The 13,114-nt window shown below is 33.5% G+C and overlaps 1 protein-coding gene across 2 annotated transcripts; it reads right to left on the bottom strand.

Annotated features, from left to right (window-relative positions):
- Positions 1-7,228: 7,228 nt before the first annotated feature.
- CSN2 (casein beta) lies at positions 7,229-12,600 on the bottom strand. 2 transcript variants are annotated; one of them, XM_011968285.1, is made up of 7 exons: positions 12,540-12,600; positions 11,669-11,695; positions 10,654-10,674; positions 10,518-10,559; positions 8,876-9,406; positions 8,272-8,313; positions 7,229-7,568 (listed from the first exon to the last, which is right to left on the bottom strand). In XM_011968285.1, exons 1-6 carry the CDS (start codon positions 12,588-12,590, stop codon positions 8,308-8,310), a joined length of 678 nt encoding a protein of 225 aa, XP_011823675.1. In that variant the 5' UTR covers positions 12,591-12,600; the 3' UTR covers positions 7,229-7,568; positions 8,272-8,307. The 2 variants fall into 2 exon arrangements, with proteins under 2 accessions (XP_011823675.1, XP_011823674.1); XM_011968284.1 differs by having other exon boundaries at positions 10,518-10,562.
- Between the last annotated feature and the right edge of the window lie 514 nt (positions 12,601-13,114).

A 13,114-nucleotide genomic window follows, 5' to 3' on the forward strand; every position in this document is an offset into this window, starting at 1 on the left:
GCCATTACTCTCCAGTCTGGGCAGCACCAAAAATTGGTTTCTTCAGATTTTTAAGTCATAAAATATCAGGTGTTTTATCCACACACACACACACACATACATACATAAAACAGTGTTCTGAATATTCTGTCTCAATCAATCAATAAAAATAAAAATAAACTATAGTCTCTAAACTGGGAACTTACCATGAATGGCTTAGTCTGTCATTAGGCTAAAAAGGAGGCAAACTCTGTTGGCAACACCGTCTATTACTAGGCTCAAAGAAATCCCCACACGAACACCAGATCATGGAGACATTATTCATTCCAAGGAATTTGTGGTAAGAGTATGGATTCAAATATCTGTAAGAAGATCAGTTAGTTCCCTTTCTTCAAGTAAATATCCAAAACTTACAGACTCATGGTAAGAACCAGGATTAGATACAAGATGTTATAATAGGACCCGTCCTATAGATCTTTGTTTTTTCTCTTCATTCAGGGAATATGAATTCATAAACAACTTCTTATTTTGAAATTGGGAGGTAAGAAGGTTCATTAATTTTTATATAGCTTGAACCAGAATTACAGTCATAAATAAAATAAAATAAAATAAAAAACCAGTCATAAATATATTTATATTTTTAAATCAAAAATCACTCCAGTGTTACTGTCATTAATTTTTTGCCTGGAGATATGATCATTAGTCTCAAACAGAAATCACTTCTGGTTTAACCATTTCTCATGAAATAATTATCTCTAAAATTTTAGCTACCACTTTGGTTTAGAAGTTTACCTGTTACCATCTTACTTTGAAACCAAGCTTAGCTGTTTCCACTTTCCCTAGCTCAAAAGGGCAATTTCAATTTCTCCGTGCCTCTCACTAGAGTTTTTAGTCAACTACACTTGGGTAGAAAATAAAAGTACTTAAAAAATACCTTTTAATATTTATTCAGGGTGAATAGGTGAAATGATAGTCATCTATGCTTTGTCTGTAAACACATGGATGTATAATTAGAATTAAAATATCTATCTATAGATGTTTCTGAAAGTTTCTGTTTTCACTATGGCTAAAAACTATTTTGTACTGCCTCATTTCACATGAGTAAGATAATGGCTGCGAAAAAAACATGAACTGAAGATTGCATGCCTCCCCCTTCCACTGTTCTTTCAAATCCATTGTTGATATTCAGGTATACAAAATCTAAGTGTGACATGATACTGGGACTTATAGAAAAAAAAAACTAGATATGTGGATTCATGTGTAAAATCTCCTGATTTTAATGTCAATATTTTTAATATACAGTGTGCAGTCCTGTTCTCCCCAACGAACCAAAGTTCACTGACCATATTCGGATCCTAAGATACCAGTCATATACTCTGCTATACATTAAAGGCAGCCTTTTCTAGGTTTCTGTTTGCTTGGTTGGTTGGTTGTAATTTGTATTTCCAGTTGACATTAAACTTGAATCTTTGTCATGGTGAAACAATAAGAAAGAATGGGAAATTAAGGTAGCCATTAATGAAGATAAACAAAAAATTTATTATTTCATCATGTAAAACAGGTGCGGTGTGAAGAATTTCAGAAACACTTTGGAGTGACGGGTTCACTAATTTTTCCATCTATTTCAATATATTATACTTAGAAATTGGAGTTCCACTTTCCTAATTTTCACAAGACCTACCAAGTTTTTGAATTCCTGTTATTTTAATCATTATTACTGAATGTTTGTGTCCCCTCTACATTCATATGTTTAAGACCTAATCCCCAATGTGACTGTATCTAGAGGAAAAGCTTCGGAGAGTTAATTAGGTCATGAGGGTGAAGCACCTCTGAATGGAATTAATGCCTTTATAAGAGACACCACAGAGATGATCTCTTTCTCTCTGTTTTGTGAGGATTCAGCAAGAAGGCAACTGTCTGCACACCAGGAAAATGACCCTCACCAGATACTGAATCTACCAGTACCCTAATCTTGGACTTTCCAACTTCTAGAACTAACAGAAACAAATTTCTTTTGTTTAAGCCATCCAGTTTATTATGTTACTTTGTTATGGCAGTGCAAACTGACCATAACATAAATTGTGTAATTCAAAATCTTGGTCTCAGATTTTTTTTTCAAAAATTTAAGTTCTGTAGCTATAAGTAGTGAAAGATCTATTAGCATAGAAACATGGCATACATGAAGTGGATTTGATTTTGTAAGGGCTCTCATAGTACCAAGTAACAGAAATAAACTTTCTCTAAAACTGACAAAAACAAGAAAGGAATTTTTTAAATTATGTCATAACAAATTACAAGAGTGAAATACAGTTGTATTTAAGAGCTTGAAGGTGGGTATTAACTCTTTTGTCCATCTCTCATTATTATTCTTTTCTGTACTGACTTAATTTGCAGGCTATGTTCATGTGATTGAAAAGATGGCTTGCCCAATCTTGAGACCTGACAGTTATTCAGAACCTAAACCCAAAGGAAGTGATCATATTGCAGCTTCTCTGAGTGTTCATACATCAGTAGAGCAATGCTAGTTGGTTCTGCTGGTAGGAAGGGCCTCTTCCTTTGGATAAGGGACTGTGGTTCCATGATAACCCCAGGCCTGAATTATAGGCTTACTTATTTAGCTGAGAATCATTAAACTCTTTATTCTTCATGTTAAGATACACCAAATTGATATTGTAAAATTTCATCTTAAATTTGGTACATTATTTGAGCTTTTATCATTTTAAAAATTTCTCTCTTGAAGAATATATTTCAAAGTCTTCCCATTTGCAAAAGTTGCTTACAATAATTTCAGTAAAGCTAAGATTTTCTGGTTCTTCATTTGTTAAATAATTTGAGCCAAGATTTCAACCAGTTTTTTAACAAAATCTAACCAAAATCTTGATGCCTTCTTTTATTAGTTTCCAAGGACTGCTGTAACAAAGTGCCATAAACTAACTGTTCAAGAAAAAAGCATAAATTCATTCTCTCACAGTTTGGGAAGGTAGAAGCCTAAAATCAGTGTGTTGACAAGATCATGCTCCCTTTGAAGGCTTTAGGGAAGAGCCCTTCTTCTGGTAGTTGCTAGCAGTCATCGGCATCCTTAAACTTGTAGCTGTATTTCGTAGCTGCATCATCCAACCTCTGCCTCGATCTTCTGAGGCCATCTTTCCTCTGTGTGTGTGTGCACACAGTCCCGCCCCTCCCCCACTTTTTTTTTCTCTCTCTCTCTCTTTTTTAGAGAAGTTCTTTGTCACCCAGGCTGAAGTGCAGTGATGTGATCTTGACTGACCACAACATTCGCTCCCCAGACTCCAGCGACGTTCCCACCTCAGTCTCCCAAGTAGCTGGGACTGTAGATGTGTGCCACCATACCTGGCTAATATTTGTAGGTTTTGTAGATACAGGATCTCAGCATGTTGTCCAGGCTAGTCTCAAACTCCTAAGTTCAAGTTATCCAGTGAGTGTGGTTTTCCGTGGTTTATATTATTCAAGCATCTAGAATATGCTTGCATGACTAACTCATTACAAGAAACCCTGATCAAAAGCAGTGTTGAGCATCCTGGCACTGAGGTGATTTGAACGACCTCCAGTGGTAGATTGAGAATTGTAGATGAAGCCAGCACTGACAAGGAATTTTTTGCTTGACCAAACATTACTCAGGCTCCTAAAACTTCTAGGCCCATCTGCGTACTTCCTTGTAAAATCTAGTTTAAGCAAAGAACTTTGCTGAGTCTGCTTAGCAATAATCCTCCATGCTTGATATGTGATTCTCTTCAATATCTGATGTGGTTTCTCATCCCCCACAATTTCCCAGGTAATGTCATATGGGCCTGTTCTCAGCAAGAATCCTGTTAAGTCAGCCTAACCAGAATCCCCATGACCTCTGTTGTTTCCTCTTAGCAATTTTTCATTCACTGACCATCACTCTGCTTCTTGGCTATAAATTCCTATTTGCTCATGCTGTATTTGGAGTTGAGCCCAATTTGTCTTTCCTAATGTAAAATCTCATTATAGTGATCTCTGTACCTATCTCAATAGTTATGAAGAATGTCTTCCTTACCATGCTTTAATAAATGTCATTGAATAAACTTTGTCTTTCTCATTATATACCTGAAAAAAGTAGAACCACTAGTCACATGGTATGCAGATGTATATTTTACATTCATTAAAATATAAGACTGGTCATGTAGCTAGAATATGGCTGCATGACTAGCTCATACTGTCGTATGAACCTACAGATTATTTTATTGGTTGTCTTTCTTACTGACTTGAAGTTCTTTATATATTTTAGAAACAAGCAGTTATAGTTTTTGCTAATATACCCTTAACTCTGGCTTGCCTTTTAATTCTCTGAATGGTTTCCTGTGATGATCACTTCTTTAATGAAGTCAAATTTTCAATAATTTATGGTATTACTGTGCTCTTTGTTATTGTTAATAAATATTTTCTGAATCTAAAATAGTAAAGATATTTTCTGTTATCTCTTGGAAGTTTTATTGTTTCACCATTCACACTTAGATCTGTCGTCCATCTTGCGTTGATTTTTGTGTATCCTATGATGAAGGGATCAACACTTAATTTCTCCATAGGCGTATCCGGTTGGCAGCTTAATCCACTCAGTTTACCCAGTCAGGGATTGATATTATTCAAAGCTAAGTTTCAGTGAGGTTTTTCTATTCTCAGTTCAATTTTACTGGTGAAGTATATTTTTTCATCAACTCAACAAATATCTTGGGAAGTTTTCTAGTATCCGTCATCCTTGACAGGTCTCAAGCCCAATTTTCATATCCTGAGTCTGTGGGTCAGCTTCTCAGGCTCTTAGTTTGTGCTCTTGTTATTGAAAAATGCCTAGCATTTAACAAAGGCACCCATGGTGGACTTGTCTTTAGGGCATACTTTCTTCCCAGTCTTACAAATGCTTTTTAACTTGCTAGCTCCCTAGTGTTTTCAAAAGACATTTTTCAAGTATTTAATCTGTATTTTCTAGTTTTGTTCACTATAAAACTAGTTTAAAAAATCTAGTCTATATTTTATGAAAAGAACATCCTCCCCCAAAAAAGGTTTTGAATGAATGACTGATTTCATCTTTTTTTTTTGTATGACATACTACATAGATTTGAAAAAACCTACACTCATAAAAGATAATTCTGTTTGCTTAGTGAGAAACATCTGCAGAAGGGACAACTGGGAAGTCATTTTGGAGGCCATTATAGTATTTCAGTAAGAGATTATGATGATGAATCAATATAAACTATTAATAGTGGAGCTACCGAGCATTGGAGAAATTCAACGTATATTTCCTAGGTTGAAATATCTATACTCATTAATAAATGGATGTGAAATGTGTATTAAATTCCTAGTGCTGCTTTAATAAAATATCATAAGCCAAGTGGCTTAAAACAGCTGCTATTTGTTTTCTTACAATTCTGGAAGCTAGAAGTTCAAAATAAAGTGTTGATAGGTCCATGATCTCTGAATAATCTAGTGAACAATCAGTCTCATGCCTTTCTTTTAACTTCTGGTGCTGCCAGAAATCTTGGGTATTTATTGATTTGTAGATGCATCACTCCAATCTGTGCTTCTGTTGTCACATGATATTCTCCCCTGTTTCTGTCTGTGTCTCTTCTTATAAGAGTAACAGTTATATTGGATTAAGGGCCCATATCACTCCAGTATGACCTCATCTTAACTAATTATATCTGAAACTAACCTATATCCAAATAATGAGCTTCCAGAAAGACATGGCATTTTGAGGGGCACTATCCAACCTAGAACAAGGATAAAAGAATAAATCAATAGTGACTGTTAAGCTTTTAGTTTTGACGACAGAGGAGAGTGTAGAGCTATGTATTGATGTGGAGAAGATTGATTAAAGATCATGTTGGAGAGTGGATTCAGATTAAGAGCTATGCTAGGTCATGCCAGGTATGAGATTTTAATTAGATACTTAGATGTGGAGATCAAGAAGGCAGTTGAGTGCATAAGTTTTGAGTTACAAAACAAAGACGTTTGGAGATAGAGATTTGGAAGTCATTAGCATAAGAATGTACTTAAAGCCAGGGAACTGAACAGGATCAGCCAGAGTAAGGCTAATCTCTAGGGTGCTCCAACCCTTAAGGATTTGGAAAAGGAGAAAATAGAAGAAGGGAGACTGAGAAGTTTCTCTTGAATTAAAGAAAAAACCAAGGGTTTATTAGGTTAAGGATTTCCAATGAAGAGAAGAATGATGTTTCAAGGAAGTCAAGATGACAAATTCTACCAAATAACACTGAGAGGTTGGGTAAAATGAACACAAATTAGCAGTATGAAAATTATTGATAACCTTGAAAAGAAGTGGTTTCAGTGGGGGACAAAAATTTGATTGGAGTGGGTTAACAATAGAATAAGATATGAGATATGGAAACAGCCCTATGGATACTTTTGCATGACAATTGATATAAAGTAATCCAAATAATTGGGAGAGGTTTGGAGGTGGTGTTAAGGATGCAAGTTTGTTCTTCAACGATGGGAGATACTATAGTATAAGGTCTTCCATGATGCTTATGCTATAACAAGGGACAGGGAAACACTGGAAATATAAGAAAGATGGGATAATTGCTAGACATGAGTCACTACATAAACTCAGGAAGATATAATTGAATGTACAAGTGGAGGAGTTGGTATAGAAAGAGAGAAAATTAATCACAATAAACAACTACTTCACAGTTAGAATTAATGGCTGGCAGAGTTTCACCATATTAACCCAGTTCATTTTGATTTGTTAGAATGCTTTGGTGCTGTGGTGTAAGCAATATCAGCAATGTGGAGCAATAGGGATCATCTATCATGTACTATATAGTACACTAATCATGTTACTAATATGTGATCAAACCTTCAGTAAAATTCTTTGCAGTATTTTATCCATGTGGGAATTAAAGCTCTTACAGCATCATGTAGCTACCTTGTGGCAAGTTGTGCTTCAGGTTTCATGTTTAAAACTTTCTCCCCAGGTCACCACAAAATTTAACATCCAATGCTGGATCATTTTGAAAGTGAAAGGCATAGCTATAATGATGACACTGGGAAAATAGGCATAAACCAAAACTTTCTATAGCAAATGGAGTATAAAAGCATCCTTTCTTTTCCTCCATTGTTTGATATCTTTTAATATTCAACTCAAAACATTCTATTCAATTTCGATGCATTCTTCCAGGATTATTTTGAACATCAATAATAAATCAAAGGTAACTTTAAAGAGGTCGATTAGGTTTAAAGAAAAGAACAACTTAAATATGCTTAAGGATAATTTATTGAAATGACTGGAAAGGAAATAGATTCTTCAAAAAATAATAATAAGCACAATTCCAGAAACAATTTGTATACATATGTTTGATATGTTTGTAGCATTTCCGAATGAATATTGAACTTCTGTGGTACTGGTACTAGTTGAATTAAAATTTGGAAAATGTAAATAGTTCATGAGTCAAATTTCAAATTAAATGAATGACATATAATATATAAATAAATAAAGGAATAAAGTTTTTTCCATATAAACTCATTCAATCATACTTAATTAGGGGTAACATGATACAAAGGTGAAAAAGGCATCATATTTCCAGTCTCAGTCAATTCTGTGGAATAGAGAGCAAATATACAATTAGTTATGTTATAACATGTAAATATTCACCTCTCTTCACTTCTAACTTTGGTGTGACTAATTCACAAAATAAATTGTATTGCAAACGCATTCTGTTGTGGCTTGGAAGCATATAAAGTTTGCATATAACCAAATATTAGCGAACTTGAAATTGCTTCGGTGAAATGTCTAGTCTTTCATAATCACAAAAGGCTTTACATCTTAGAATTGCAATACTATTCTCTCCTCTTTTTAACGTTTACATTTGGAGTAATTTGAACTCATGAATTAAAAGATAATTTTAAGTAAAGTAAATACAAATTTTATGAAGGGTAGGTTAGAAATAAAACTGCAAACGGGCTTTTGACAAAGGCTCAAATGTATTTCCATAAAAGTAAAATAAAAAATATATTCTGTTTTTCCTAAAAATAGTGATAATCAAATGTAAGTATATGAGCCCTTGAAAGCAAGTCAGTCAAATCTGTCAATAGTACATAAATAAAATTAAAGTTATTTGAAATGAAAAAGATAGATAGTTTCAGGTCAGTAAATCATAGTCAACCATTAAGTTGATAATTAATAAAAAAAAGTTCTTATATGTATGAAATTTTCACTATATTGGTCTTCTCTAGAATTAAATGTGAAAAGACATCATGTATAAAAATGATCAATTTTATCTCCAAACTCCCAAAACTTACCAAAAATGAGGAGGGAAAATTAATTTTGAAATCCTCTTAGACCTTAAAAATAAACAAATACAAATAAATAAATAAATAATTAGCCTCTTAGTAGGAAAACTTGCCTTAGGAATGTCATAAGTAGCGAAATAAGCATCTCAATCTTTTGCCTTCATATATACTTACAGCAAAAACAAGATGTGAACTAAGGTTTGCGTAAAATAGATGTGCACAAGGAAAATGATAGAACATTTTTTAGCTTTTTTATTCCAAATTCAAGCATACTATTAAATTTAATTCTGGCTTTTGTAAGCCGTAATTACTTTATCTAAATCAGAATTCTCAACAGACTAATTAAATCAGAATTCATGCAGTAGCTTTTTTCTCAGCACTCAGTTTCCTCTACACAAAAAAACCAGAACAATTATATTAGAATCTCTGGGTAGGCATAGGCATTGGGATTTGTGGGGAAAAGTTCTCCAGATGATTCTATTGTATAGGTAAGCATTAAGAATCACTTACCTAAACTGCTTTATTTTATTCATTTACTCTACATTTATTCTTTTATTCTACCATCACATACACATCTTGAATGAAACAGCAAAGTCAGTAAATTTGGACTTACCCTAATGGGGTTGTGAACTGGGGCAAGTGGCTGAGCCACAGGGTAGATCTGGTGGGTGGGATCAAGTAGAAGTTCTTGGCTGAGAAGAAGGGCTTGAACAGGCACAGCTCTCTGAGGGTAGGGCACCACTTGCTGGGGGATAGGCAGGACTTTGGGCTGAGGAACAGACCACAGGGGCTGAGGGGGAAGCGCAAGAGTCTGAGGAATAGGCTGAGAGACCTGGTGCATCAAGGGCTGGAACAGAGGCAGAGGAAGATGCAGATTTTCAAAATCAGTGAGTTTTGGGATTTGAGGCTCAAAAAAGGGCATCGCTGGAGATTTATGGACGGGCATCACTCTGCCTTTAGTGTAAATAGTGTCTTTAGCTTTAGGGACTTCCATTATTTCAGGCTGAGGGACAGGCAGCACCACAGCAGGCTGAGCAAGAGGCAGAATGTTTTGTGGAAGAAAACCATAGGGGATAGGCTCAACGAATGGATAGATCAGAGGCTGTGGTTGGAAAGAGGGGTCGATTTTATCCTGGCGTTCATCCTGGAAAGAAGGAAAAAGAATCTTTGAGTCCTTGATTCAGCTATAACTGCCATTCATAATGAATTCATTTCTCTCTTTTAGGCAATGATAAATGAGTAGAAAGAGAGGAAGAAAATATTTCACTTATTTTGTTAAGAAATTATCTTGAGTCATGTGAAGAAAAATGAGTAAAATGTTTGTTGAAAGATTTTAACCCACTCACTTCATGGGTAACTACACAGCCAAAGTGAAATCAATGTTTGGATATTTCAGAAACATTCTTTTAACCTTTGCCTGAATTGCCTGTATAGCCATAACTGTACACTTTGGTCTTCAGAGAGAATTTACTTTTCAACACAGTTGTGCCAATAATAGACCAAATTGTTTTCACACAGTGAAAAGAGGTCAGTTTAAAAAGACTTAGAGGGACAATTCCAAGGTTCATTTTTGTTTTGTTTTGGTTTGATGAAAAAGAAAATCAGTCTTAATTTGTGGCTTATCTCAGGAAGTGATTTAACACCAGCCAAATTCTTGCGTTCCTTCCCTTGGGAGAAGATAGTCTCTTGAGTCTTTCAAGAGACATTGAGTTTTTTCTTTAAAATTGATTTTAAAAATATTTTATGTGATACCAAACAATTCATTGATACACAAAGCAACTGAAAATTATGATTAGGTAAACATATCACCATAAATGTAATTTAATGAAATACAGGATTTTGTGTTGTCCATATGGGAATGAAGGCAGTATGGCACAAATTCTACATAGTTTTGGTTTTTTTTTACCAGCTGTATACTCCTTTTCATTACCATATCCACCTTGAAAATAAGAGGATCATAGTTCCCAACCTGGAAATGTTCCCATCAATGTGCACTTGTTGAAAACAGATATACGATTAGTAATATCATTAAGTATTTAGTCTATATTCCAGAAATTAATTATAAGTTTAAAAATGCATGCATATCCTAGAAAATATATTGACTTTATCAATGTTTAATTTTTTTACAGCGGTTCGTGGGTATATGGCATTTATTTTATTATCATTCTTTAGAATCAACATATACATTATAAATATTTTTGTATGTATTATACTTTATGATAATTTTAGAAATATATTTATCGTTAACAAATTACCTCTCTTTGCTGCTGGTCCTCATGTTTAACCTTCTCAACTGTCTGCTAAAAATAAATCATATATAAAAATATGTTACCATCTGTAAAAATCAGAGGAAATTTTGAAAATATGTACATTTTAAATGTGAAAATTTACCTTGTATTGTGTAATAGATTCCTACAGAAAAATATAAAATAAAATTAGATTTAGTTTTAACAATTCTTACTTTGCAATATAAATCAGGAAATAAAGGCATTAATTGTTTGATAATAGCATTAATAACTTTGTATAATCATTAAAGCTTATATATTAAATTGTTCTATATAAGCTTGTTGTATAAAAGAAAGTCAGATGAATGCAGTCAAGAAGGACATGGCACAAAAAAAGCAATTAATAGATGTTAATTTCTCTCTACCACCATGCTCATTCCCTGACAACAAATGATCTCTAAAACCCCATATGGTTTTTTAAAAAAGGAAATACTCTTTGAAAATATATTCTAATAACAATTGATACATTATGATCACTTCAAATGAATCAGAAGAGTTAAGCATTTCCCTTAAGGATCATATAACCTTCCTGAAGAAACAGTCTATTGAGGTACCATTTACTTATCAAGCGATCACACACCCAAGAAGAGAGATGTAAGAATAAATATCTACCTGACTCTCTCAGGTAGATTTAGGACTACACTAAATCTCACTTATTTACTAAAGTGGCTATTGTAATTATAAAATGTGTACTTTTGCATATCTGCTTACCTACTGCTTAGCAAGCTCTTAACTATCACTCGCATCTCTATCTTTTCAGTTTGTACCACAGCTCCTAGTCGATGTCTGACCCATAGAAGACCCTCAATATATGCTCAAAGTGAATGAGTTCAGAGTAAAGAGAGTTCAAGGCAGAAAACAGGACTGTATGGTTCATTAAAAAAGAAAAAAAAAAAAAGAGGAAGCAACATAACACAATTTCAAGTAGCAAGCCAATTTAGAAAGTTCTAGAATGTTGTATTTTCCAGATACTTATTGTCCTTAAACATATATAAAGGAAATGTATACTAGAACTTATATGTCATTGACATAGCGGCATTAGCCTAACTGCCATGATGTAACACCATAGAAAAATAGCACAGACTTTTACTCTTCTAAAATTGGGCAGAATGTTAACTTACCTCACTGCTTGAAAGATTTTCTACAGTCTGTGGAAAAAAAAAAAATGACAACCAGCTACATCTTCTAGATCATTAGAGAATTTTACTATTTTATGGTTCATAAATTTTCTCTAAAAAAAAAAAAATCTTACCTCAGAGGATGCACTGTATTGTTCCTTCTGAAAAGATGTTTAAAAATTCAGTTTCTATAGCTAATTCATTGTTAAACATGTATCCTACTTAATTTTTACATCATTTATGCAGATCTATCTCTTTCACAAATTTGACAAATTAAAAATGTTATATGACTTTTGAGGCTTGAAAGGTAATTGCTTTAATCTCTTTTACATTTAGTAATTTTTATTAATATACTTTTATCTTACATTTATTAAAGACAGTTTTTGATGGTTAAGAGTCATTTTAATTTGTATTAAATATTTTTATTATATTATTATGAATGTATGATTAGGATTATGATTGTGTCTGTACTTCATCCTATGGATGTCTTTGTATAGACAGACTTGGACCCAGTGCCCTAGGCTATAAGATATATATACATTTTATGACTGGAATAAGATATGTTTATCTAGGTTGAGCATCCATGGAGTTGTTATTTATGCATATATTTGTTGCCATTTTTATGATTTTTTATTACTTATTGATTTGCTTTTTCTTTAGTGACTAGCAGCATATTGGTGTAGGAAGCATTTGGAGCACTATAGGAAACTGTTGAGACAGTGGGTAAATATAAATGATTTTGATAGAAGTCAAAATAATTTTCATGAAATTCTTCTTTATTATACAGTAAAAAATGTTGGTGATGTTATTCTCTACAAATAGGCATATAGCCTACTATTTCTTGATTTTTAGGAATTTTTTCTTGTGCACATACCTCCCTTGCAAGAGCAAGAGCCACCAGGCAGGCAAGAATGATGACCTTCATGGCTAGTAAGTCCTGTGAACGGAGCAAAAATGGAATGGTGATAGATTGGTCAATTAGATATATTTTCTTATTTTGTTAGGTAAGGTTACTTTTTATAAAAAAGAGAGATAATGTATAACAAAAAAGTCTGCATTTTAGAAAATAAATAGAATAAATACTAAATAGAAGTTATATCATATGACTGAGGTCAAAATCTATTCTGGCTTGCTATTCTCATTTATCAAATTCCAAACTTCATTGCCAGCTATTCAGATTTTTCAGCTAACAACTCATCCCCACTTTTAAAAAAAGTCCCATTTACAGTATTGAATTTTTCAAAAGGCATAAAGAAGTTATAAATTATATGGAAAGACTTGTTCATTAATTTAAAAATATTTCCTTAGAATCTGTTCTTGCCAGACACTGTTTAGGGACCAGGACTGCAGCAATGAGCAAAATATTACAGTCCTGATATTACTCCCTGATGGAGCCTCAGTTCTACTGGAAGAGACTAATCAAGAAAATGTGTACAAAAAAGTCATATT

Source organism: Mandrillus leucophaeus, unplaced genomic scaffold (genome assembly GCF_000951045.1).
Source record: "Mandrillus leucophaeus isolate KB7577 unplaced genomic scaffold, Mleu.le_1.0 Scaffold837, whole genome shotgun sequence".
Classification (NCBI taxonomy): Eukaryota; Metazoa; Chordata; class Mammalia; order Primates; family Cercopithecidae; genus Mandrillus; species Mandrillus leucophaeus.

Bases quoted from the DNA above. Each gene is read 5' to 3' on its own strand.
- CSN2 (XM_011968284.1), bottom strand. From the start codon at position 12,590: ATGAAGGTCATCATTCTTGCCTGCCTGGTGGCTCTTGCTCTTGCAAGG. The intron at 10,675-11,668 runs GTAAGTTAACAT...ATTTTTCTGTAG, and splicing joins AAAATCTTTCAAGCAGTGAG to GAATCTATTACACAATACAA. The intron at 9,407-10,517 runs GTAATTTGTTAA...CCTTCTTTCCAG, and splicing joins AGGACCAGCAGCAAAGAGAG to GATGAACGCCAGGATAAAAT.